The 24,179-nt window shown below is 44.9% G+C and overlaps 1 protein-coding gene across 1 annotated transcript in view; it reads left to right on the forward strand.

The window, feature by feature from the left end:
- Positions 1-24,179, forward strand: part of CAPN9 (calpain 9) — a 306,745-nt gene that overhangs the window by 105,299 nt on the left and 177,267 nt on the right. Inside the window, exon 9 of the mRNA XM_029594190.1 lies at positions 17,227-17,387. Coding sequence (XP_029450050.1) covers positions 17,227-17,387 — 161 coding nt within the window. The remainder of the gene's footprint in view (positions 1-17,226; positions 17,388-24,179) is intronic.

The following is a 24,179-nucleotide window of genomic DNA, read 5'->3' on the forward strand; positions in this document are numbered from 1 at the left end:
GCTATATGTATAACAAAAAAAATCTAACCAGCTATATTTGAATATAGCGGGGTAGGTTTCTAGTTATGTGGCCAGATAACATGCTACTTAACCAGATATCTTTAAAATATATCCGGCTAAGTAGCATTGTCATAACCAATAAAAAAAAATAATAATAGGGAACGGGGCCATTCCCTTCACCCCCCCCCCCCCCCCCAAAACGTTATACAAAGGCCCTGTTCTGCCATGCTAATGTCACCTCCAAACCGATAGTAATCCTTTAAAAATCCCCTGTATTTTACCAGTGCCCCCAGTCCCATTTTTGATAAATTGCAGCATCAGCTGAACCCCTTCCCTCCCCCCCCACCCATAAAGATGACAAGTTGCACCAGCCCCGATTCCCCCAACCCTTCCTATCCCCCCAGATACCTTATTTTTGCTAGCCAGAAGCAAAGGACTTAATGCCCTACTCCCGGCACATGCAGCACTGTTCTGACAGGCAGCGCTGGAAGTGAAAGGTTATGTTAAGTTTATGCTTCCAGCCTGCCTCTAGCTCCCCATTTCCTATGGCTAGAGGGGATCCTAGACTTTATTCCCCATACTATGAGCAATAATGTACATAGCTTTTCCAAATATTGCCCTTTTTTCCCTGTATTTCCCATTTCTATATGAGTATTTAATGTTTTGCTTACCTTACGGTTTGCTCACCCATCCCTGATGATTCGAATTTAAAGCCCTTCTCAGTAGATTTGCCATTCTTTGTTGAAAGACGCTGCACCCCTTCTTCGACAGCTGGATCCCATCTTTGTTCAGCAATCTGTGAAACATCATCCCATGATTCAGGAAGCCAAATCACTCATGTCAACAGCATCTACGCAGCCATTCATTTATCTCCAGAATGTGAACTTCCTTGCTTGGGCCTTTGTCTTTAACTGGGAGGATTGAGGAGTGGTTCCATCACCTTGCTGCACTGCACACTGCACTTTAGGAGTCTTACCTACATTTCCCAATATGCCGCTGGTTCAATCAAGCCCACATCGATTTGAGTGATGTCATTGGGGGACCTGGATAAAGGGGCAGGCTCTTTAGCAGGGCCACTGCCTGGCAAACTGCCGCTAAAGGGCCTGCCCCTTTGTGTGCCTCTTTAATGATCCATTGGCTGCTGGTCTTTGGGTCAGGGACTTTGAGCAAAAATTTGGAGTAAGTTCTATTTATTTAATTTCTGTTACAGACAAACTGGTCTGTACTTCCCAGCCTCCTCCATGGTTTAATGGAACACAATCAGCATGGATTTACCTAAGGCAAGTCTTACCTCACAAGTCTGCTTCATTTTTTTAAGGGGTTAATAAACATGTGGATAAAGGTGAGCCAGTAGATGTAGTGTATTTGGATGTTCAGAAGGCGTTTGACAAAGTCCCTCATGAGAGGCTTCTAGGGAAACGAAAAAGTCATGGGATAGGTAGCAATGTCCTTTTGTGGATTACAAACTGGTTAACAGACAGGAAACAGAGAGTAGAAATGAATGGTTAATTTTCTCAGTGGAAAAGGGTAAACAGTGGAATGCCTCAGGGATCTGTAATTGGACTGGTGCTTTTCAATATATTTATAAATGATGTGGAAAGGAATACGACAAGTGAGGTAATCAAATTTGCAGATGATACAAAATTATTCAGATTAGTTAAATCATAAGCGGATTGTGATAAATATCAGGAGGACCTTGTGAGATTGGAAGATTACGCTTCCAAATGGCAGATGAAATTTAACGTGGACAAGTGCCAAGTGATGTATATAGAGAAAAATAATCCATGGTGTAGTTACACAATGTTAGGTTACATATTAGGAGCTACCACCCAGGAAAACGATCTAAGCATCATAGTGGATAATACATTGAAATTGTCAGCTCAGTGACTGTCAAAAAAGCATACAGAATGCTAGGAATTATTAGGGAGGAAATGGTGAATAAAACGGAAAATGTCATAATGCCTCTGTATCGCTCCATGGTGAAACCGCACCTTGAATACTGTGTACAATTCTGGTTGCTGCATCTCAAATAAGATATAATTGCACTGGAGAAGATACAGAGAAGGGCAACCAAAATGATAAAGGGGATGGAATATCTATCCTATGAGGAAAGGCTAAAGAGGTTAAGGGCCAGATTTTCGAACCTATGCCCGATTTTATAACATGCCGCGCGCATGTTATAAAATCCGGGGTCGGCGCGCGCAAAGGGGTGCACACTTGTGCACCTTGCGTGCGCCCAGCCTTTCGCTCCCCCCACCTTCCCCTCCCTTCCCCTATCTAACCCGCCTCCCAGCCCTACCTAAATCCTCCCTACCTTTATTATTTAAGTTGTGCCTGCCTCCAGACAGGCGGTTGCGCGCGCCGGCCGAGTGCCAGCGCGTGATCCCCTGACCTAGTGGGCCTTTGGAGACCTCTGGCCACGCCCATGCCCTGCCTCGGACCGCCCAGGCCCCGCCCCATTTTTCAAGCCCCGGGACATACGCGTGTCCTGGGGCTTGTGCGCATTGCCGAGCCTATGCAAAATGGGCTCAGCGCCCGCAGGAGGGGTTTAAAAGAGTTACGCGCATATATTATGTGCGTAACCCTTTTAAAATCCGCCCCTAAGGTTGTTCAGCTTGGAGAAGAGATGGCTGAGGGGGATATGATAGAGGTCATTAAAATCATGAGAGGTCTAGAATGGGTAAACGTGAATCGGTTATTTATTCTTTTGGATAATAGGACTAGGGGGAACTCCACGAAGTTAGCAAGTAGCACTTTTAAAACTAATCGGAGAAAATTATTTTTCACTCAATGCACAATTAAGCTCTGGAGTTTGTTGCCAGAAGATGTGGTTAGTGCAGTTAGTGTAGCTGGATTTAAAAAAAGTTTTTGATAAGTTCTTGGAGAAGTTCATTAACTGCTAATAATCAAGTTGACTGAGGGATTAGTCACTGCTATTACTGCTATCAGTAGCATGGGATCTACTTAGTGTTTGGGTACTTGTCAGGTACTTGTAGCCTGGATTGGCCACTGTTGGAAACAGGATGCTGGGCTTGATGGACCCTTGGTCTTACCAGTATGGCAATTTCTTATGTTCATAGGAAATTGAAAAGTCAAGAATAGTTAACATGCATGTAACCCCTGGAAGGAATGGATCCTTAAGACAGAACCCAGGGACACATAGAAAGAAATTAAGACCCAATATCCAACCAGTTCTCCTCGGATAGCATCACATATCTGAGTTCCAGGGTTCCTTTAGGAGCATAGCTTCAAGGCCCTTTTGCATTAAACTAAGTACAAGCTCTTTTTCTCCAGTCTCTGTAAACAGCACTGATAATCTTGTCTTTGGTAGCAAAAATCACAGTGGGAATCAATGTGGTTTCCAACTTCTTTACTGATAATTGATAAATTGAATGAAGATTATTTACAGCGCTAACAGGATAATTTTAAAATGAGTGCATAGGCACCTTGTACACACACATAAAGGCATGTAAGTGAAGATACTCAGGAATTTTATATTATTTTATTTATTTAAAAATGTTTATATACCGCCTTTACAATTCAAAAGAATTAATCAAAACGGTTTACAACCAAACATACATAATGAACAAACTTTAAAATAAAACAAATTAAAACTAACATTAAAATAATAGCACAATAAACATTCATGTCCTACGACTTTAAACAGTAAAATTGGATTGAATGTATAATATTATTACTTATGGGTATTGTCTGTTTGAAAGTAGGTAGTGACATTGTGAGAGATAAGTGAATGTAAATTTTATGGGTTAGAGAATAAACTATAGGCTTTCTGAAATAAGTAGGTTTTTAGTGATTTTTTAAACAATGTGCACCTAAAATGTAAAATATGGCCAGCGAGCGTATGTATGCTCCTAATTTTAAGAGGTTACTCAAGCAAGCTTTAATGCATGTATGTAAGTGATTTTAAAATATGCTCATGTGAGGGACATTCCTGGTTCTTCCAATTAGTCCATCAGTTTGCCCAGTAAATTTCGAGGCAATCCAGACCTCTTGGGTTCTTCAGCCTGCACGCCCCCCAAATTGACCCAGACCTGTAAGCCCAAAAATGTGAGATCTGCAGACTTGCTCCTCAACAGGCGCAGCAGTAAAGTTATGCGGATGTCAAGTCAGCGCACGCAGTGGCTTTGGGTTTTAAAATACGGAGTTACATTTGTAACACCGCATTACTTGGAACACCCATGACCTGCCGCCCAACACCGTCCCTTTTGATTTTCTCATGCACAAACATATGCACACATAATTTCCAGTTTTAAAATATGCTGAGCTCACATGCGGCCCAGATACTTGCATATATGGGCCTTTTTGCATGAGCAACGCTTCTAAAATTTGGTCCTTAGATTATAAATAAAGTTGAGGAACAATAATGAAGAAGAATTAATAAAGTTGTGACCTCACTCTTCTAGCAAAATTTCTGAATTATCTTTAGAAGTCAAATCCTTAACACTTGATCTCCTTCTCCTTTTAATTACTTAAATTGCAGAAAGTGCAATTCCTTCTTCCAACTCCCAAATTTATCACAGCCTTCTCCCCATTGTAGAATGGTTAGAATTTAGTCATAATTACTTATCAGATCAGAGTAAGTCCTGTGAAGGTGAATATCTGGATATCTGAAAAGCTTGAACCTTGGACAGAGTTAACTTTTTACCCTTGCCCCTATTCTCATTGTACTGCCTGCCTCTGCAGATACTATTTTGAGATGTAGGAGCAAAAGAACCTTGTGGTTAGCCAGGAAAATAGAAGTGACAAGCAATACTCATTATTCCCTTTGGGTGGCAAAAGGCAGGAACTTAGATATGCGGATGACCCCAGTGCAGACCCCGACTGATAATTTATTTTTGACAAGACAGAAGTGATAATTCCAAAGGGGGAGGCAGATGCTGATGTAAGGGATTGGGAAAATAAAATATATGCACACCAACACATGATGGCATTTATAGTTCACTGTGAACTTGTATCACTGCACAAAGGAAAAAAGGGGAAATTGGAAAATATATGATAAAAATATAATCAAGAGGGATGGAAGGATGGAAGAAAATGAGTATTGAGACATAGGAAAAATATGTGGGTCCTTGGCCCTTGGTCCGAGATGTGAGTTGCTACTACCTGTGGGGAGGACCCCCTCAGGTCCGCACTGTCTGGAGGCGAGGTCAGAGACAGTGGGGAGCTCTGGGTGAGGCAATGTAGAGGTCCCGAGGAGCCAGGAGAGTACCCCCATGGAGAGTCAGGCTGGAGGCAATACCTGGGCAGGGACCCCAAAGGGCGAAGTGCCAGACAGAACGCAGAGTGGGAGGCACAAGGCTGGCCAATCAGGAGGTACTCCAGAGGGCAACCCTGAGGGGAGGAGCTGCACAACATAGAGGAAGATGATGTAATGCCGTAGGCCAACCCACAGGACAGGGAAACCCGAGCTGAGCCTCTAGTGATGAAGTAACATAGCCCCAAGGAGCAGGGAAGTGTTGACAGTCTCGATATAGTATGAAGACGCGATCCCGAGGAGCGGGGAAGCATAGAAAGTCACAAGAAGCCGGAAAATGCTACCAAGAGGAGCGGGGAAGCTCTGGCAGTCATTTAAGTACACGTAAGCATGGTCCCGAGGAGCGGGAGGCGTGAACAATCTTGTTCAGGCTGTGGGCACAACCTAGAGGAGCAGGGAAGCCCTACTGTAGAACTCACGGATAGCAGAGGTGTCCCAGAGGTAGTCCCGAGGAATGGGAGGCCTTGCAGGTTAGAACCCAGGAGACGCAGAGCTAGCCCGAGGAGTGGGGTAGGCGAGGAGAGCGAGTCCCCAATGCGTACACTGGCCCCCAAGGAGCGGGTACAAGACAGGGTTCAAGTCCACAGGCACGAAAGCGTAGTCACAGGAACACTTAGGCAGTAGTCGAAGATGTAGGGAACTTGTTGCCAAGTCGGCTAGCTGAGGGCGAAGGTTGAGTTTAAATACACCAGTCTGATGACATCAACTGGGGATGCCCTCAAGGTTTCCACCGAGTAGGCTTCAAAGGAGGGCCCGGTGGTGAGTGTGCGAGCCTAGGAAGGCCCAAAGTCGAGGAGGGTGGCGACGGCGTCCAGGCCACCATGAGGAATCCCAGGGAACACAGCGGTGAAAGCTGGCCTGAGCCGCGAGCAGCCCCGGAGAGGGCAGGAGAACAATGCAGGAAGTAAGTTCACACAGTCGCAGCCATCTGCGACCGACGGGCATAACAGTACCCCCCTCTTAAGGCCCCTCCCCGGGGGGTTGGGTTTGTGAGGATGCTTGGCATGGAACTGACGAATGAGATCCTTGCCCAAAGTCTGCCATGTTTCCTGATGTCCAAGACGTCTCGGACTTGGTAGGTGACATCAGCCTCAGAGGATAATAATACGGGATTCGGTGGTTTCTTCGAAAATCCAGAGAGAATCAGAGGCTTTAGCAGGGAAACATGAAAAGCATTGTGAATTTTGAGTGAGGAGGACAACTGAAGTCATCAGGTAACAGGACCCAGGCAGCGTAGTACTGGAAAGGGGCCAATATACCTAGGAGCAAAGTGTGTTGAAGGCAGCTTAAGGTGAAATAACTTAGTACTAAGACACACCTTATCTCCAGGCTGAAACTGGGGTGCTGTGCGATGATGAGCATCAAAGGCCTTTTTTGAATTCTGGGCAGCTTGTTTTAGCAGCTGTTGGGTACTTCACCACAGTTGGTGTAATTCTTGAGCAATTGCCTGCGCTGCGGAGATGCCATGGACAGCGGGAGAGGAAGTGGTGGCAAAGGTTGGCACCCATAGACCAGCTGGAAAGGAGACGAACTGGTGCGAGTGGGCAAATGAGAATTTTAATGCAAACTCTGCCCAAGGCAGGAGGTTGGCCCAGACGTCTTGCTGCAGATTTATGTAGGCTCGCAGGAATTGTTTTAGAGTTCTATTGGTCCTCTCAGTTTGGCCGTTGACTTGAGGGTGGTAGGTGAAGTCTAAGGAAATATCCAACTTCTTGCAAAGAGATTTCCAGAAATATGCAGTGAATTGCACACCACGCTCAGAGAAAATATGATTGGGGAGGCCGTGGAGACGGAGCACATGCCGAAAAAACAGTTTGGCCAGCTGGGGCGCTGTTGGGAGGCCAGGTAGAGCCACAAAGTGCGCCATCTTAGAGAAGCAATTGACAGTGACCCATATGGTGTTCTTCCCACTGGAGATGGGCTGATCCACTATAAAATCAGTGGCGATATGGGTCCAGGGTTCACTCAGAATGGGGAGTGGCTTCAAGAGTCCCCAGGGCTTCCCAGCTGGAGGCTTATGACGAGCGCATGTAGGACAGGATTCGACGTATGCTTGGGTATCCTTTCGAATTGTAGGCCACCAATAGCATAGAAGGGTGGAAAGCTTCCTGGACTGACCGGGTGTCCGGAGGTCAGCGAGTCATGGGCCCACCACAGAACTTTCTGTCATAGCGGGCAAGGGACCAGTCTTCCCTGGTGGCACTGGATAGATGGCGGACAGAATGACCCTAGCAGGATCTATGATGTGCCATGGTGAGTCCGGTACATCCTCGGTGACAAATGACCGAGAGAGGGCGTCAGAATGACCATTTTTATTGCCTGGACAGTATTGCAATATGAAATTGAACTGTGTAAAGAAGAGGGACCAGCGAACCTGGCGGTGGTTTAAATTCTGGGCCTGATGTAAATACTCCAAATTTTTATGATCTGTATATACGGTAATCTGGTATTGTGCCCCTTCAAGCCAGGGTTGCCATTCCTCAAAAGCCAACTTGATGGCCAGCAGTTCTTTATCCTCTATGACATAATTTCATTCCACTAGCAAAAATCATCGAGAAAAGAAAAAACAGGGGTGCAGCGCTTGAGTAGTAGAGTACTGACTTAATACGGCTCTTATGCCGACGTCGGAGGCATCGACCTCAACCACAAACGGGCGCATATGGTCCAGATGACGGAGACAGGGTTCCTTAAGAAAGGCGGCCTTGAGATCCTGAAAAGCCATCATAGCTTCAGGTGTCCATTGAGAGGGATTGGCCCCCTTATGAGTCATGGCTGTGAGTGGTGCAGTCAGAGTGGAATAATGGTGGATAAAAGAGCGATTGTAATTGGCAGAGCCAAGGAATCTCTGGAGGGCCTTGAGGCCTGTAGGTTGAGGCTAATCCCGGATGCTCTTCAGTTTCTGAAAATCCATACAAAACCCCTGGCTAGATACCACATAGCCCAGGAAAGGGATGGTCTCCTTTTTGAATGAGCACATCTCAAGCTTGATGAATAGTTGATTCTCCCGCAACCGCTGTAGCACTCGAGAAACCTCCCAGTGATGACTTTCGAGGTCTTCTAAGAAAACTAGTATATCATCTAGATATACGACTACACACTGGTATAGCATATCTCTGAAAACCTTGTTCATCAAGTTTTGAAATACCACGGGTGCATTGCACAACCCAAACGGCATAATGAGGTACTTGAAATGTCCGTCACGTGTGTTAAAGGCGGTTTTCCACTCATCGCCCTAGCAGATCCAGACCAGGTTATAGGCCCCGTGGAGGTCTAATTTTGAAAAGTTCTTTGCTCCTTGAAGCCTGTCAAAAAGCTCATAGATAAGCAGCAGTGGGTAGCGATCCTTGAGGAATATTTCATTTAGGCCACAGTGTTTGATGCAAGGGCACAGTGAGCCATCTTTTTCCCTATGAAGAAGAACCCTGCACCTGCAGGGGACTTGGAAGGCCAAATGAATCCCTTGGCCAGGTTTTTACGAATGTATTCTGACATGGCTTGGGTCTCCGTCTGTGAGAGAGGATAGATTCTGCCCCATGGGGGCTCCGTATTAGGTAGTAAGTTGATTGCACAGTCATATGAGCGATGAAGAGGTAATATATCCATGGCCTTCTTAGAGAACACATCGGAAAAGGATGCATATTGCGGCGGAAGGCCGGAAAAAGCGGTTGTGGTTGCCATACAAGGCAGTGGTGAAACGGGTTCCAGACAATTCTTATGACAAGCAGGACCCCAACGAGAGAGCTGTAAGGTGGCCCAGTCGAAGTGTAGGGTGTGTTGCTGAAGCCAGGGTAGCCTCAATACTATGGGATGGATGGCCTTGTCTAAGATATGGAATGAGATGGTCTCCACATGCTGTTCTGGTGCACAGTTGGATGGGAGCTGTAGTGTGGGTAACGTCACCAGGAAGAGGCTCCCCATGAATCAAGGAAAGTAGTAGGGGTACCGGAGACTGGATGGTAGGAATCTGTAAATGTTCCGTGAGCTGCTTTAGAATGAAGTTCCCACTGGCCCTGGAGTCCACCAGTGCCAAGGTGTAGAACTCCTGATTCTCCATCTTTATTGATAAGGGAACGGTCAGTGGAGGAGATGGTGATGTTAGGCCTAGGAGAAGTCCTCCATCAGATCCTAGGCCCAGACGTTTCCCAGACAGACTGGGCATGAGGCAATGGCATGGCCCGGCTGGCCGCAGTACAGGCAGAGGCCTGATTGTTGTCGACAACGACGTTTAGGTGAAAGCCTACTCCTACCCATCTGCATGGGTTCCTCGTCCGCTGTATTCTGCGGTGGTTTCGGTCTAGGAGAGGATGAACATCTGGCTCGAGGTGGTCCTGGTGCAGCCTTCCGAGATGCTCTGGACTCCAGAGAGTGTTCTTGTAGCCAATGGTCGATACATCCAGTAAGGTCAATCAGAGGGTCCAAGGAGAAGGGAAATTCAGGAGCCACCAGCTCATCCTTAATCTGAGGATTCATCCCTTCAAGAAATATGGAATGTAAGCAGTGGGAGTCCCAATGTAATTCCGATGCAAGGGTGCGGAATTCAATGACATAGTCCGTTAAAGAGAGAGAGCCTTGCTGAAGATGAAGCAGACACGACTCATTGACCAGGGTCTTCAAAGACGGACCAAAACAGGGCCAGGAACCCTGGAAGGTCCCGGAGGACAGGGTCTGCTCACTCCCAGAGAAGTGATGCCCAGGCCAAGGCCTTATCATTCAGAAAGGCCAGGATGTACGTGGTCTTGGTGGTCACATCTGGGAAGTAAGCAGGTTGCAGGCAGAAGTGCATATTGCATTGGTTCAGGAACCCCCGGCACAGGAGAGGATTCCCAGAAAAGCTCGATGGTGCCGGCAAGGGCACAGTCAGCCGAGGAGCCGGTGTAGAGGTAGAGTTATTGAGCTTGATAAACATGCTAGTGGCAGTCACAGTAGCGTTTAGGCAAGAGCTCAGGTTGTCTATGGCAGCAGCCAGAGAATCCAAGAATTTTTGCTGTTCGCTGATCCTTTGCGCCAGGCCAGGGATGGCCTTGGAGGGCTGAGACCTCTATGGGTCCATGGACTTGGAAATCTGTTTTGATTTGTGGGTATGTGGGCCCTTGGCCCCAGGTGCGAGTTGTAACTACCTGTGGGAAGGCGAGGTCAGAGACAGCGGGGAGCTCTGGGTGAGGCAATGGAGAGGTCCTGAGGAGCCAGGAGAGTATCCCCGTAGAGAGTCAGGCTGGGGGCAATAACTGGGCAGGGACCCCGAAGGGCGAAGTGCCAGACAGACCGCAGAGTGGGAGGCGCAAGGCTGGCCAATCAGGAGGTACTCTGGAGGGCAACCCCAAGGAGGAGCTGCACAGTGTAGAGGAAGACGATTAAACGCTGTAGGCCAACCCAGAGGACAGGGAAGCCCGAGCTGAGCCTCTAGTGTTGAAGTAACACAGCCCCGAGGAGCGGGGAAGTGTTGGCAGTCTCAATATAGTATGAAGACGCGACCCCGAGGAGTGGGGAAGCGAAGAAAGTAACAAGAAGCTGGAGAACGGAGAACGCTACCCTGAGGAGCGGGGAAGCTCTGGCAGTCACTTAAGTATAAGTAAGCACGGTCCCGAGGAGCGGGAGGCACGAACAGTCTTGTTCAGGCTGCAGGCACAACCCCAAGGAGCAGGAAAGCCCCACTGTAGAACTCACGGATAGCAGAGGTGTCCCAGCGATTGTCCTGATGAATGGGAGACTTTGCAGGTTAAAACCCAGGAGACGCAGAGCCAGCCCGAGGAGTGGGATAGGCGAGGAGAGTGAGACCCCGATGCATACACTGGCCCCCGAGGAGTGGGTACCAGACAGGGTCCAAGTCCACAGGCACGAAAGCGTAGTCACAGGAACACGTAGGCAGTTGTCAAAGACGTACAGAACTTGTTGCCAAGTCGGCTAGCTGAGGGCAAAGGTGGAGTTTAAATATACCAGTCTGACATCATCAACTGGGGATGCCCCCGAGGTTCCCTCCAAGGAGGTTTCAAAGGAGGGCCGGTGGCGCGTGCGCGACTAGGAAGGCCCAAAGTCAAGGAGGGTGGCGGTGGCAGCATCCAGGCTGCCATGAGGAGTCCCAGGGAATGCGGCAGTGAAAGATGGCCCGAGCCGCGAGCAGCCCTGGGGAGGGCAGGAGAGCAGTGCAGGAAGTAAGTACACGTGGTCGCAGCCGTCTGTGACCGACGGGCATAACAATATGTATTCTGGTGTCATGGAGCAAGGATTTATTACACACAATGATATTGTAAGAATCAGGTATATAAGGAGGTACAGAAAGCCTGAGAATTTTGGAGAATGCAAGTCTATTTATTGAGGCATGTGACTACATTATTACATCATTATTATACAAATTATACTTAAAAAAGAAATGATTATAACTTACTTGTAATAATTTTTATATTGTTACAAATAAATGAATTATAATAAATAATTCTGAATACAAGTCTTTCTCTTCCAAGAAAAAAATATATATATAAAGGTAAGAGAGAAAAGGAGACATTTGGGGGAGGAAGGTTTTGCCTGACTCTAAAATTGGCTCTTCTCTCCTATAAAGGAGAGCTGAAACAATCCTAAATTCCAGAATTTTAATTAGCACAAGTAGGGTAAAGTTTAGTCTGGCTAAACAGTCCCAGTTCTTATACCTTTCCTTTTGTCTTCTTAAATAGTTTAGATCTCCCTCTGAAAGTGCCAAACGGGCACTCTCCTCTCAAGTGCAACACACTGAGTCTTCAAAGCCTTCCTTCTGGTAATGGACAGGAGTCCAATCCTCTCTAATGACTCCTCCAACCTTCTGGTTCTTCCAGAGTGAAAGACACCTTTCCCAAATGGATTGGTAACTGATTCCCTGGTACCAAGGGCATTCAGGTCCAAAAAGGGAAGAAGGGGGGGGGGGGGGGGAGAGGGACTCAAAACAAGAGACAGGAAGGGTGGTAAACTTCCTTGCCTCCAAACTGAGGAGATAATCACCAAAAACAGACAACTCAGATTTGAAACTTCTCTGCATCAGGTCACTGACAGGTTTATCCCCTGGAAGAGTAATTGAACACTGTAGAATCTTCCCTACCCCTTGATCTATCCTTATACAGGGATACCCCAACCTTCTGTGAAGGGATACCTCCACAAGGAATGTCGCCAAAAATCAGCTTAAAAGAGTAAAAGGTAATCAGAAGCCAGTCAGACTAGCAGGCTGACCCCCGAAGGGCAAAATAGCAAACTCTTCTGAAATAATTTAGAAAAAATAACTAACAGGAGACAGAGAGCTCCTGTTGTCTTGAAAGGTTTATAGTTTATAGTTTATTACTTTTTATATAGCGACATATCAGAAAATCCATCACATCTGTTTACAATGAGTAAACATAAAACTGTGAATATAAGGCACTCAATAAATATTATTAAACAGTTAAGAAAACAATGTATAATTCTAAAACGGTACTAAAATTAACAAAGCAATATAAAATAAGTGCTAATATCAATAAAATACATACATTTAAGCTAAGAACAATAAAATAATAGACATAATCTGTTATCTTATAATTATAGAGTGCTAAAATAAAACATAGCAGAACTAAAAACTCACAGTCTATGATGTTGCCTGGGGATGATAAGCTGTTAGATCACACTGGGGTAGATTTTACAAATTTGCACACATGCGTACTTTTGTTCACACACCAGGCGCAAACAAGAGTATGTGGGATTTTAATAGATACGGGTGTAGCCGCGCGTATCTGTTAAAATCCGGGATTGACGCGCACAAGGCTGTGTAAAATCGGCAGCCTGTGCGCGCTGAGCCGCGCAGCCTGCCTCCGTAGGTAGGGCCAAAAAAGTAATGTAGGATTCAGGACAGGAGCCAGGCACTCTAAAGATGATGGCCTCCCCATTAAACTCAATGCATGGTTAAATTAGAGAGGCAGGACTTAAAGGGCATAATCTGCTGCTTATTTATTTTATTTCAACATTTGTATACCACCAATCAACATTTCTTAGCGGCTTCCAAAAAAACATTTATAAAACTCCTAACAATAAAAACGTAACATTGAATAACATTAAATACTCATTAAAAAACATCATAATAAAATGAACATTAATAACATTAACAAAACTAAAGGGAAACAAGACAGATAAAACAGACAATACACAAAACATGAAGGGCACAGCATTAGATGTCCAATACTAATCAAGCCTTCATATATAATACTCATCATTCCAATATAGAAATTATCATTATTAACACTTGTTAAGTTTCCATATATGATACTCATCATTACAGCATAAAATAAAGGCATAAAAATAAGATAAATTAACTAAAATAAAAAAATCAAGTAAAGTAAAACAAATACAACCTTCCTTGTGCCTAGTAACTCCAAATGAACTCTTAATAAATGAAAATCTTAATTAAGGACGCAGTGAAAAACCTGCTAAAAAAAAAAAGAAGCCCTTAACTTCCTAAATTTAAGAAAAGATATCTCCTCCTTCAGGGAGAATGAGAGGAAGTTCCAGAGTTCAGGGCTCTAAACGTAGAAAAGATGTTCATGGGATTCATCTAAGCAAACAACTTTGTGTGAGGGATCATCAAGTAGATTGACAAACTAAAGAGTAGCTATATATCCCAGGGTTCTGAAGGAACTCAAACATGAAATTTCAGATCTATTAGTTAAAATTTGTAAAATTTGTACCTGAAGACTGGAGGGTGGCCAATGTAACCCCAATATTTAAAAAAGGCTCCAGGGGCGATCCAGGTAACTATAGACCAGTGAGCCTGACTTCAGTGCCGGGAAAAATAGTGGAAACTATTCTCAAGAACAAAATTGAAAAGCATATAGAAATACATGATTTAATGGAACATAGTCAACATGGATTTACCCAAGGGAAGTCTTGCCTAACAAATCTGCTTCATTTTTTTGAAGGGGTTAATAAACATGTGGATAAAGGTGAACCGGTAGATGTAGTGTATTTGGATTTTCAGAAGGCGTTTGACAAAGTCCCTCATGAGAGGCTTCTACGTAAACTAAAAAGTCATGGGATAGGAGGCGATCTCCTTTCGTGGATTACAAGATGGTTAAAAGACAGGAAACAGAGAGTAGGATTAAATGGTCAATTTTCTCAGTGGAAAAGGGTAAACAGTGGAGTGCCTCAGGGATCTGTACTTGGACCGGTGCTTTTCAATATATATATAAATGATCTGGAAAGGAATACGACGAGTGAGGTTATCAAATTTGCAGATGATACAAAATTATTTAGAGTAGTTAAATCACAAGCAGACTGTGATACATTGCAGGAGGACCTTGCAAGACTTGAAGATTGGGCATCCAAATGGCAGATGAAATTTAATGTGGACAAGTGCAAGGTGTTGCATATAGGGAAAAATAACTGTTGCTGTAGTTACACGATGTTAGGTTCCATATTAGGAGCTACCACCCAGGAAAAAGATTTAGGCATCATAGTGGATAACACATTGAAATCATCGGCTCAGTGTGCTGCAGCAGTCAAAAAAGCAAATAGAATGTTAGGAATTATTAGGAAGGGAATGGTTAATAGAACGGAAAATGTCATAATGCCTCTATATCGCTCCATGGTGAGACCACACCCCGAATACTGTGTACAATTCTGGTCGCCGCATCTCAAAAAAGATATAGTTGTGATGGAGAAGGTACAGAGAAGGGCAACCAAAATGATAAAGGGGATGGAACAGCTTCCCTATGAGGATAGGCTGAAGAGATTAGGGCTGTTCATCTTGGAGAAGAGACGGCTGAGGGGGGAGATATGATAGAGGTCTTTAAGATCATGAGAGGTCTTGAACGAGTAGATGTGACTCGGTTATTTTCACTTTCGAATAATAGAAGGACTAGGGTGCATTCCATGAAGTTAGCAAGTAGCACATTTAAGACTAATCGGAGAAAATTCTTTTTCACTCAACGCACAATAAAGCTCTGGAATTTGTTGCCAGAGGATGTGGTTAGTGCAGTTAGTGTAGCTGGGTTCAAAAAAGGTTTGGATAAGTTCTTGGAGGAGAAGTCCATTAATGGCTATTAATCAATTTTACTTAGGGAATAGCCACTGCTATTAATTGCATCAGTAGCATGGGATCTTCTTAGTGTTTGGGTACTTGCCAGGTTCTTGTGGCCTGGTTTTGGCCTCTGTTGGAAACAGGATGCTGGGCTTGATGGACCCTTGGTCTGACCCAGCATGGCAATTTCTTATGTTCTTATGTTCTTATGTTCTTGGAGGAGAAGTCCATTACCTACTATTAATTAAGATGAATTAGAAAATAGCCACTGCTATTACTCGCAACAGTAGCATGGAATAGACTTATGCCAGGTTCTTATGGCCTGGATTGGCCACTGTTGGAAACAGGATGCTGGGCTTGATGGACCCTTGGTCTGACCCAGTATGGCATGTTCTTATGTTCTTATAATGTTTCCCAACTTCTCTGCAAGGTTTCATTTTCTCCGGGTTCCCATGTTACAGAGCAGGCAAACTGAATCACAAAAATGCCAAAAGAGAGGAGGGAAGGTGCTAATTAAATAGGGTAAAGCTGGGTCACCAATGAACCTCTAGCTTAGAGCAAGCGCCACCATTCATGCTGAAGAGCAGCCCCCAGGCTCATAGTTTTTTATTTTAAAGAGATATGCATGTAAGTGGTCATGCATAAGTCACATCCTCCAAAGAGTAGGCATAACGTTATGTTAGCGAATCTCAGGGCATACCTGGCCACTTACCCAAAAATTATCAACTTGAACTTATGTTTGTTTTGAAATTCCTCAGAGTAGTCTGCGTATACAATGTACACGCAGACTTCATCACTATGCACTTTGCAGGGAGTTATAAAATTACCCTTTTTCAGTGAAGATAACAGAAAGCATGACCCAGACCTTGTGGCACATGTAAAGTGTAATAGTGCTGTACTTACCTGAATACCTGATTCAACATTGAGTGTTGAGACTGCCAGTGTAGATATCAAAGTTATTGATATGAAATAAAAATCCTAGCAGAAACACACGTGCTCAGATAGCCTGATCCAAGAATCCAAGAGAATAACTAGAAATGCTAGGTTTTTACTGTAGATCAGACTGTAATGATAGACTCTATTATCTAACTAGCAATTTGCTCTGTCTGGCAGGCTGTAAGTTCTGTAAAAACTAGTAGTAGAAATACAGGAACTCATGTAGCCGGGTCTGTCTGAAACCTATTGGATATTTAAGCTACAACCACACTAGTATTGTTTGCTGTTTAGAGTACTAAAGAGCATTGTGTTTAGGCTTGGGAAATATGGGTTCTGGAGGAAAGCCGAGGGGGTGTCTTGTTTGTTCTTCTACCCAAGGTGTGGAATTCAAAAGAGAAAAATATAAAAAAATCTGCCCTACAAAGGGAGAATCTTGTAGGTAGTCACATTCTGTGCTGGCTGGCAGTCAAGATGTATCCTTAGGATGCACAGCATAGTTTTTTTGATTTTGTGAATGCTATTACTATGATCATATTTGCATGGAAAAAATTAAACGTGGACAGGGTAAAACATTGCATACCACAAGTAAGTGGTGTTTTATCACTTACATTAAATTTGTATTGCATCACAAGGTATTTTTTTATGCAAGTTTATTGCACAGTCCCCTAATATTTGGTAATCCTGGAACTTGAAGGCTAAAATACCTTAAGACAGCAAATTATGCCCATTAGAAGCTGGATGAGGGAAGAACCTCATTCCACAATTAAAAATGCTGCAGAAAGAGCAAAATTGGTTTTTGCAGTGGCAAACATCACAGTCTTCCAGAAGATAAGATGTTAAACTATAGAAGGAAGCAGTATGGCTGAGAGCTTGACATCACCAATTGAACTGAATTTACATATTTACATATTTGGCACTATAGTTTTCATCTAAACGACTATAGCCTTTTTTAAAATTATAACTGGTGTCCTGTCACTAATGTAAAGTTGTTTTACTGTTTTATTTTATATAGGATGACATTTGAGGATTTCAAAAAGTATTTTGATAAAGTTGAAATCTGTAACCTGACTCCTGATGCCCTCGATGACGATGCCACCCATAAGTGGGAAGTGATGATCCATGAAGGGAGCTGGGTCAGAGGTTCCACTGCTGGGGGCTGCAGAAATTTTCTGGGTAAATAAATACTTTTGTTATGGTTCTCAATTTCTTTCCAATAAATGCGAGATCTCATATCCACTTCTGACCATAACTGTGAAGATCTTCTGAACCTATAAGAATCTACAGCCCTTTTTGGTTGTAGACACTACGAATGATAAAAGAGTCAGACTGGATCTAATTAGAGGGAATGCAAAAATTTAGTTTTTTATAAAGTCATACAGTTTGGTCAAAGCATCAAATGCAAAACAAATGTGTTTTGTCTTTTTGTGAAGTTCATTTTCAAGGAAGTTGTAAAAATGTATATTATCCATTTTAACAGTTAATAAGAAATTTCTATTTCTTTCTTCATATAATTGGTTATTAAACAGCTGGTACTAATAAAGTGATCATCAAAAATATATAGAGGCATGACATACAAACAAGTAACAAACAAGTTAAATAATCTAAAAAAAAGTTTCTATGGGTAAATAAGCTCATAATCAGCTATAAAAAGACTAATTTAACAACACTCTCAGTTCTCTGGAAGGATGGACTTGGTCAACTGCCACCCCTAGGCACTGATTCTATGCCAGTGCCATGCAAACCCTCTCCCCACCAGCAGACCTACAAGATATCCGCAGTGTCCCTGGACCTCATCTTCAGCAGCTTGGATTTAGGCACAGGCTCTTAAAATCAAACAAAAGTGAAAAAGATAAATATTGTTTCTTTTCATTAACTAATTAATCAGAAAGCATATTAAAACTTAGAGAACGTCTCCAAAAACTACGACAGTTTTGTTGTCTGGGAGCAACAGTATATTTGATGTCTCCCATTGGCTAACTCTAATGAGAGCTACATACAACTATCCATGAGAGAAATAGTTACTTTGTGCAGTAGAATAAAAAGTAGTAGGGAAAATTTTTTTACTTATTTATTTATTTAGAGTTTTTCTATACCGGCATTCATGATACAATCACATCATGCTGGTTTATAAATAACAGGGGGTGTAGTAACATAGAACATTGAACAAGTGCAAAGAAGCAATAAAGTTACAATAAAACAGGACTGATCGAACTAGGGGAAGAAGAAAAGCTATAGTAACTAATAGTAATAGGAGTAATTATTTACATTATTCTAAAACGTCTCATTATAGTTGTTGCTGTAATTCAATTAGGATCTGGAAAGGCTTGTTTAAACAGCCACGTCTTAAGCCTTTTTCTGAATGTTAGTAGGCATGGTTCCTGTCTCAGACCAGGGGGATAGAATTCCATATCGAAGGTCCAGCTGTGGAGAAGGCCCGGTCTCTGAATGTTAAATGATGTGTGGATTTGGTTTGGGGGACGTTTAATGATCCTCTGTAAGCTTCTCTGATGGGTCTTGTAGAGGTATGTTGTGTGAGCGGGATTTGTAGATTGAGCGGGGCATGGTGATGGATGGCTTTATAGATGATGGTGATGGACTTGTGAATAACTCTGAAGTGTATTGGCAGCCAGTGCAAGTTTTTGAGACTGGGAGAGATGTGATCTCTTCTCCTAGTGTTTGTCAGTATTCTCGCTGCCGCATTTTGGAGCATCTGAAGAGGTTTGATGGAAGAGGAAGGGAGACCTAGTAAGATAGAATTACAATAGTCTATCTTAGAAAAAATTATTGCTTGAAGGACTGTTCTGAAGTCTCACACGTGAAGGAGAGGTTTGATTCTTTTCAGTACCTGTAGTTTATAAAAGCAGTCTTTTGTTGTTTGATTGATGAAAGATTTTAAATTTAGATGGTTATCGATTATTACTCCTAAGTCCCTTGCTTGGGTGACAAGTAGGTTGGTTGGTGGACTCAAGGTGAAGTTACTATTTTCTGGGGAGATGAGAAGGAGTTCAGTCTTAGCTGAATTTAGTAGGGGTGTGCATTCGGATTGACCGCATTAGTAAAACGCAACTCATATTTTTTTTTTACTTAAAAAATTGATTCGACATAAACGATCGGATTTCCCACATATCGAACATAGATATGTTCGATATGTGGGAAATCGCGATTGTTGAGCCAAAATAAAAATATAAACCCCCTCACCCTCCTTAATCCCCCCCCCCCGACTTACCACAACTCCCTGGTGATGGAGCGAGGAGTGAGGACGCCATTTCTGCAATCCTTGGCGAGAAGCATGTGACGTCAGCGGCACGTCGAGTGACGCCGGCGTCACGTGATTCCCGGCTCGTTCGCGCCGGACGGCTCGTTCGGCCCAAAAAGAACTTTTGGCCAGCTTGGGGGGGGAGGCCCCCCCAAGCTGGCCAAACGAGCCGTCCGGCGCAAACTCGCCGGGAATCACGTGGCGCCGCGTCACTCAGACGCGACGTCACGTGATTCCCGGCAAGTTCGCGCCGGACGGCTCGTTCGGCCCAAAAAGAACTTTTGGCCAGCTTGAGGGGGTCAGGAGGCCCCCCCAAGCTGGCCAAAAGTTCTTTTTGGGCCGAACGAGCCGTCCGGCGCGAACTTGCCGGGAATCACGTGACGTCGGCGTCACGTGATTCCCGGCTCGTTCGCGCCGGACGGCTCGTTCGGCCCAAAAAGAACTTTTGGCCAGCTTGGGGGGGTCAGGAGGCCCCCCCAAGCTGGCCAAAAGTTCTTTTTGGGCCGAACGAGCCGTCCGGCGCGAACGAGCCGGGAATCACGTGACGCCGCGTCACTCGACGTGCCACCGACGTCACATGCTTCTCGCCAAGGATTGCAGAAATGACGTCCTCACTCCTCGCTCGATCACCAGGGAGTTGTGGTAAGTCTGGGGGGGGGATTAAGGAGGGTGAGGGGGTTTAAATTTTTTTTTTGCACATATGTACATATACCCAACTCATTGGATTTTTTTTATGTCCATATTGGCCGCAAGTGGGACCCCCTTTCGGACATAAAAAATATGAACATAAAATTTTGCTCTGCACATCCCTAGAATTTAGTATCAGGTTTAAACTGGCGAGGAGGAGGTTGATCTCTCGGAGGCAGTTTTCCCAATATTCAAGTGCTTTAGTGATGGATTCTTTAATGGGAATCAAGATTTGCACATCGTCGGCATATAGGAAGTGTGTTAGTTTCAGGTTGGTCAGCAGCTGGCATAGTTGGAGGAGGTATATGTTGAAGAGCGTGGGGGATAGGGAGGAACCCTCCTAAAGAGGAGTTATAGCAGAGGGATTCTTTATTGTGGATTCTGACCTTGTAGCCTCTGTTGCTGAGGAATGTTTTGAACCAGGTAAATGCAGTTCCCGTTATTCCTATGTCTGACAACTGGTTGAGGAGGATGAAATGGTTAACGGTGTCAAATGCCGCCGAAAGGTCTAGGAGAATCAGTAAGAAGGATTGGCCTTTATCAAGACCCATGATGAGGTGGTCTGTCAGGGATATGAGTAGGGTTTTGGTGCTTAATGCTTTACGGAACCCATATTGGGAGGGGTACAGTATTTTGTGATCTTCGATATAATCGGAGAGTTGCACATTGACTAGTTTTTCCATGATCTTGGCTATAAAAGGAAGATTGGAAATCAGGCAGAAGTTGTTGCGATCTTTTGGATCTAAATTAGGTTTCTTTAGGAGCGGTTTGAGAGAGGCTAGTTTAAGGTCATCTGGAAAGAGTCCCTGAGATAATGAACAGTTTATGATGTCAGCCAGTATTTTGGAGATGGTGTCCGGTATTAGCAGGAGAAGTTTAGTTGGGATTTGGTCGAAGGGATGGGAGAAAGGTTTCATTTTCTTTAGTAATGATTGGATCTCTGAAGCAGTGATGGGTTCAAACGATTCAAGGGAGATTCCTTTGTTTAGTAGATGAAATGCCTTAGTAGGAGAGGTGGTGCTGGGGGGCAAATGCGTTAGGAGGTTAGAGATTTTGCTTTGGAAGAAAAGAGCCAATTAGCTTTGGATTGTGCTTGGTCGCTGGGGATATCTGGAGCGTTGGTTTGTGTCAATTTAGATACGTAAGCAAATAGAGCTTTCGCATTGAAGACAAGGTCGTGGATCTTGTGAGTGTAAAAATCCCTTTTTGATCTTAAGGTGGAGTTCCTGTAGTGATGGAGAGCTAGTTTATAGGTGGATAGAGTGCTAGGGCAAGGGGCTTTGCGCCATTTACTCTCTTTCTGTCTTAAGCTCTGTTTGAGTTTTCGAAGTTCGTTGGTGAACCAAGGTTGTCTTTTTGAAGAGTTGGGGTTGAGTTTTTTTGTTGAAAGAGGACATAGTTTATTTGCTACTGTCTCAGTGATGTTGTTCCAGGAAAGGATGGCTGAATTAGGATCAGAGAGGTCTATGAGTGGGAGCTCTAAAGCCAGCTGGTTGCTAAGGTCATCAGAAGAGCAGGATCTTCTGTAGAGAAATGAGGATTGCGATGGGAGTGTTTTCCTGATTTCTGTCAGAGTGAAAGTGGCGGAGATTAATGCGTGATCTGACCACGGGACCTGATTGCATGCAGGGGGGATGCGTACTTGATCCCAGAGTTTACGAAGATGAGGTCCAGAGTGTGGCCAGCTTTATGGGTGGGCTTGTTGACGATCTGTTTGAAGCCCATGGCTGAAACGGCGGTGAGAAAAGCCTCACAGTTGGTAGTGAGAGTAGGGTTGTCGACATGCAAGTTGAAATCTCCTAAGATTATAGCCGGGGATTCCAGATTCAAGTGTGTTGCTATTATTTCTACGATGGGGGAGGCATCTGATTCAAGAAGGCCCAGTGGGGCGTAAACGAGGAGGATTTGGAGTTGGACTGTTTTGAAAAGGCCTATTTCTAGTTTAGAATCGGACTTTACTGGGAGTTGGAAAAATCTCAGATCTTTTTTGGCTGCCAGAAGAATGCCCTGCCCCTTTTTTAATGTTGGGGGAGGGAGAAGAAGTCGTAGAACTGAGTGGGGAGTTGAGTTATTAGTGCTATATCCGTCGGTTTGAGCCAGGTTTCTGTTATGGCGCAAATGTCCGGTTTTGAGTCTAGGAGATAGTCATTGAGGATCAGTGATTTCTTGGTGAGGGATTGTGCATTAAATAGTGTCAGGGAGAAAAGTGTTAGGCCTAGTAGTTGGGTAAGAGGTGAGATCATAATTGGGATGAGGGTCTTGTAGATACGAGGTCGAGATAGCATAGTTGCTTTTCCTGTGGTGAAGAGACTGTGTTGAAGAATAGGGATTGGGAAGCTTGGAGGCATTCTGGACTTTCTGTGCCAGAGAGGATGTGGTTGAATGTTTGAGTGAGCTGGATGGGTGCTGGGATAGGCTCGATGAAAACTGAAGGCTGGATGACTGCTGGAAGGATGAGTGCTAGAACAGGCTAGATGAATGCAGGAATGGCTGACTGCTGGAACAAGCTGGAACAAGCTGGAAGAGTGCTGGAACAGGCTGGGTCAATGCTGGAAGGATGAGTGCTAGAACAGGCTAGATGAATGCAGGAATGGCTGACTGCTGGAGCCCGCTGGATGAATGCTGGAACAAGCTGGATGGAGATGGAGTTGGCGACTGGAAGATTGCTGTTAGTCTGATTGTCTGAAGAGATCTGGTGTGAGAGTGTTAGGGAGAGGATGAATGCAGCCGCGTGAAGTATTACTGAAAGGGTTGAGTAGTGCTGCTTGATTTGTTTAAATTATATATCTTGAATATGATTCAAGGGGGACGCGCTCCTTAGGCGCTTGATGCAGGCGCGCGGCGCCAGAGGCATGTTCGCTAGTTATTTATCTTGGTCCCTCGGCGCCGCCTCGAGATCGTCGGTGGGCGGGATCATCTGCGTTTGGGCCTACCGAGGGCTGGCCAAGGGCTGGGTCGAAGGTGCGGTCTGGCTTGCAGGTAGGGCGGACCAGGCCTGCCGTGGAGGTGGGTCTGGTCGGCGGGGTTGGCTCTCGTTCACGGCGTGGAGCGCAGGTCGATACGGCCTACCATGGAGGTGGCCGGTTCAGGGTGACCAGAGGCGTGTTCGCTAGTTATTTATCTTGGTGGCTTGGCGCCACCTTGGGATCGTCGGTGGGTGGGATCGTCTGCGTTTGGGCCTACCTCCGGCTGGCCAAGGGCTGGGTCGAAGGTGTGGCTTGGCTTGCAGGTAAGGCGGATCGGACCTGCTGTGGAGGTGGGTCCGGTCGGCGGGGTCGGCTCTCGTTCGCGGCGTGGAGTGCAGGTCGATACGGCCTACCATGGAGGTGGCCGGTCGGAGTGACCAGAGGCACGTTCGCTAGTTATTTATCTTGGTCCCTCGGCACCACCTCGGGATCGTCGGTGGGCGGGATCATCTGCGTTTGGCCGAGGGCTGGGTCGAAGGTGCGGCCTGGCTTGCAGGTAGGGCAGACCGGGCCTGCTGTGGAGGTGGGTCTGGTCGGCGGTGTCAGCTCTCGTTCGCGGCATGGAGCGCAGGTTGATACGGCCTACCATGGAGGTATTCCTTCTTCCTTAAAGCAAAACCAGCACTGTCCCCCATCTAAATATATCTCTTTCTTCCCTACTGCTGCATCTGCTGCCCCTTCTTCCTGCTACCTGCCTCTGACCCACAGCTTTTCTTCCCATTTCAGCGGGCATCTTCTTTGTTGCCCCTTAGTCCTGTGGCTTTGCTACTACCCTAAAACAAACCAAAAACAAAACAAAACAATTTCCTCGGCAGATTAGATGGACCCTTTTGGTCTTTATCTGCCATCATTCACTATATTACTAAGTTACAATGTTCTATTGTCTTTGTGCAGTGCACCTTCCAGAGTGTACCCCTGGTGACCAGCATCAGGAAAGCACAGACAGACATGACTGACTGCCACAAGCCTTTTATATGTATATATGTATGTGTGTGTGTATATTTATTTATTTATTTATTTATTTATTTAAGAACTTTTCTATACCAGTATTCGTGG

Source organism: Rhinatrema bivittatum, chromosome 3 (genome assembly GCF_901001135.1).
Source record: "Rhinatrema bivittatum chromosome 3, aRhiBiv1.1, whole genome shotgun sequence".
Lineage (NCBI taxonomy): Eukaryota > Metazoa > Chordata > Amphibia > Gymnophiona > Rhinatrematidae > Rhinatrema > Rhinatrema bivittatum.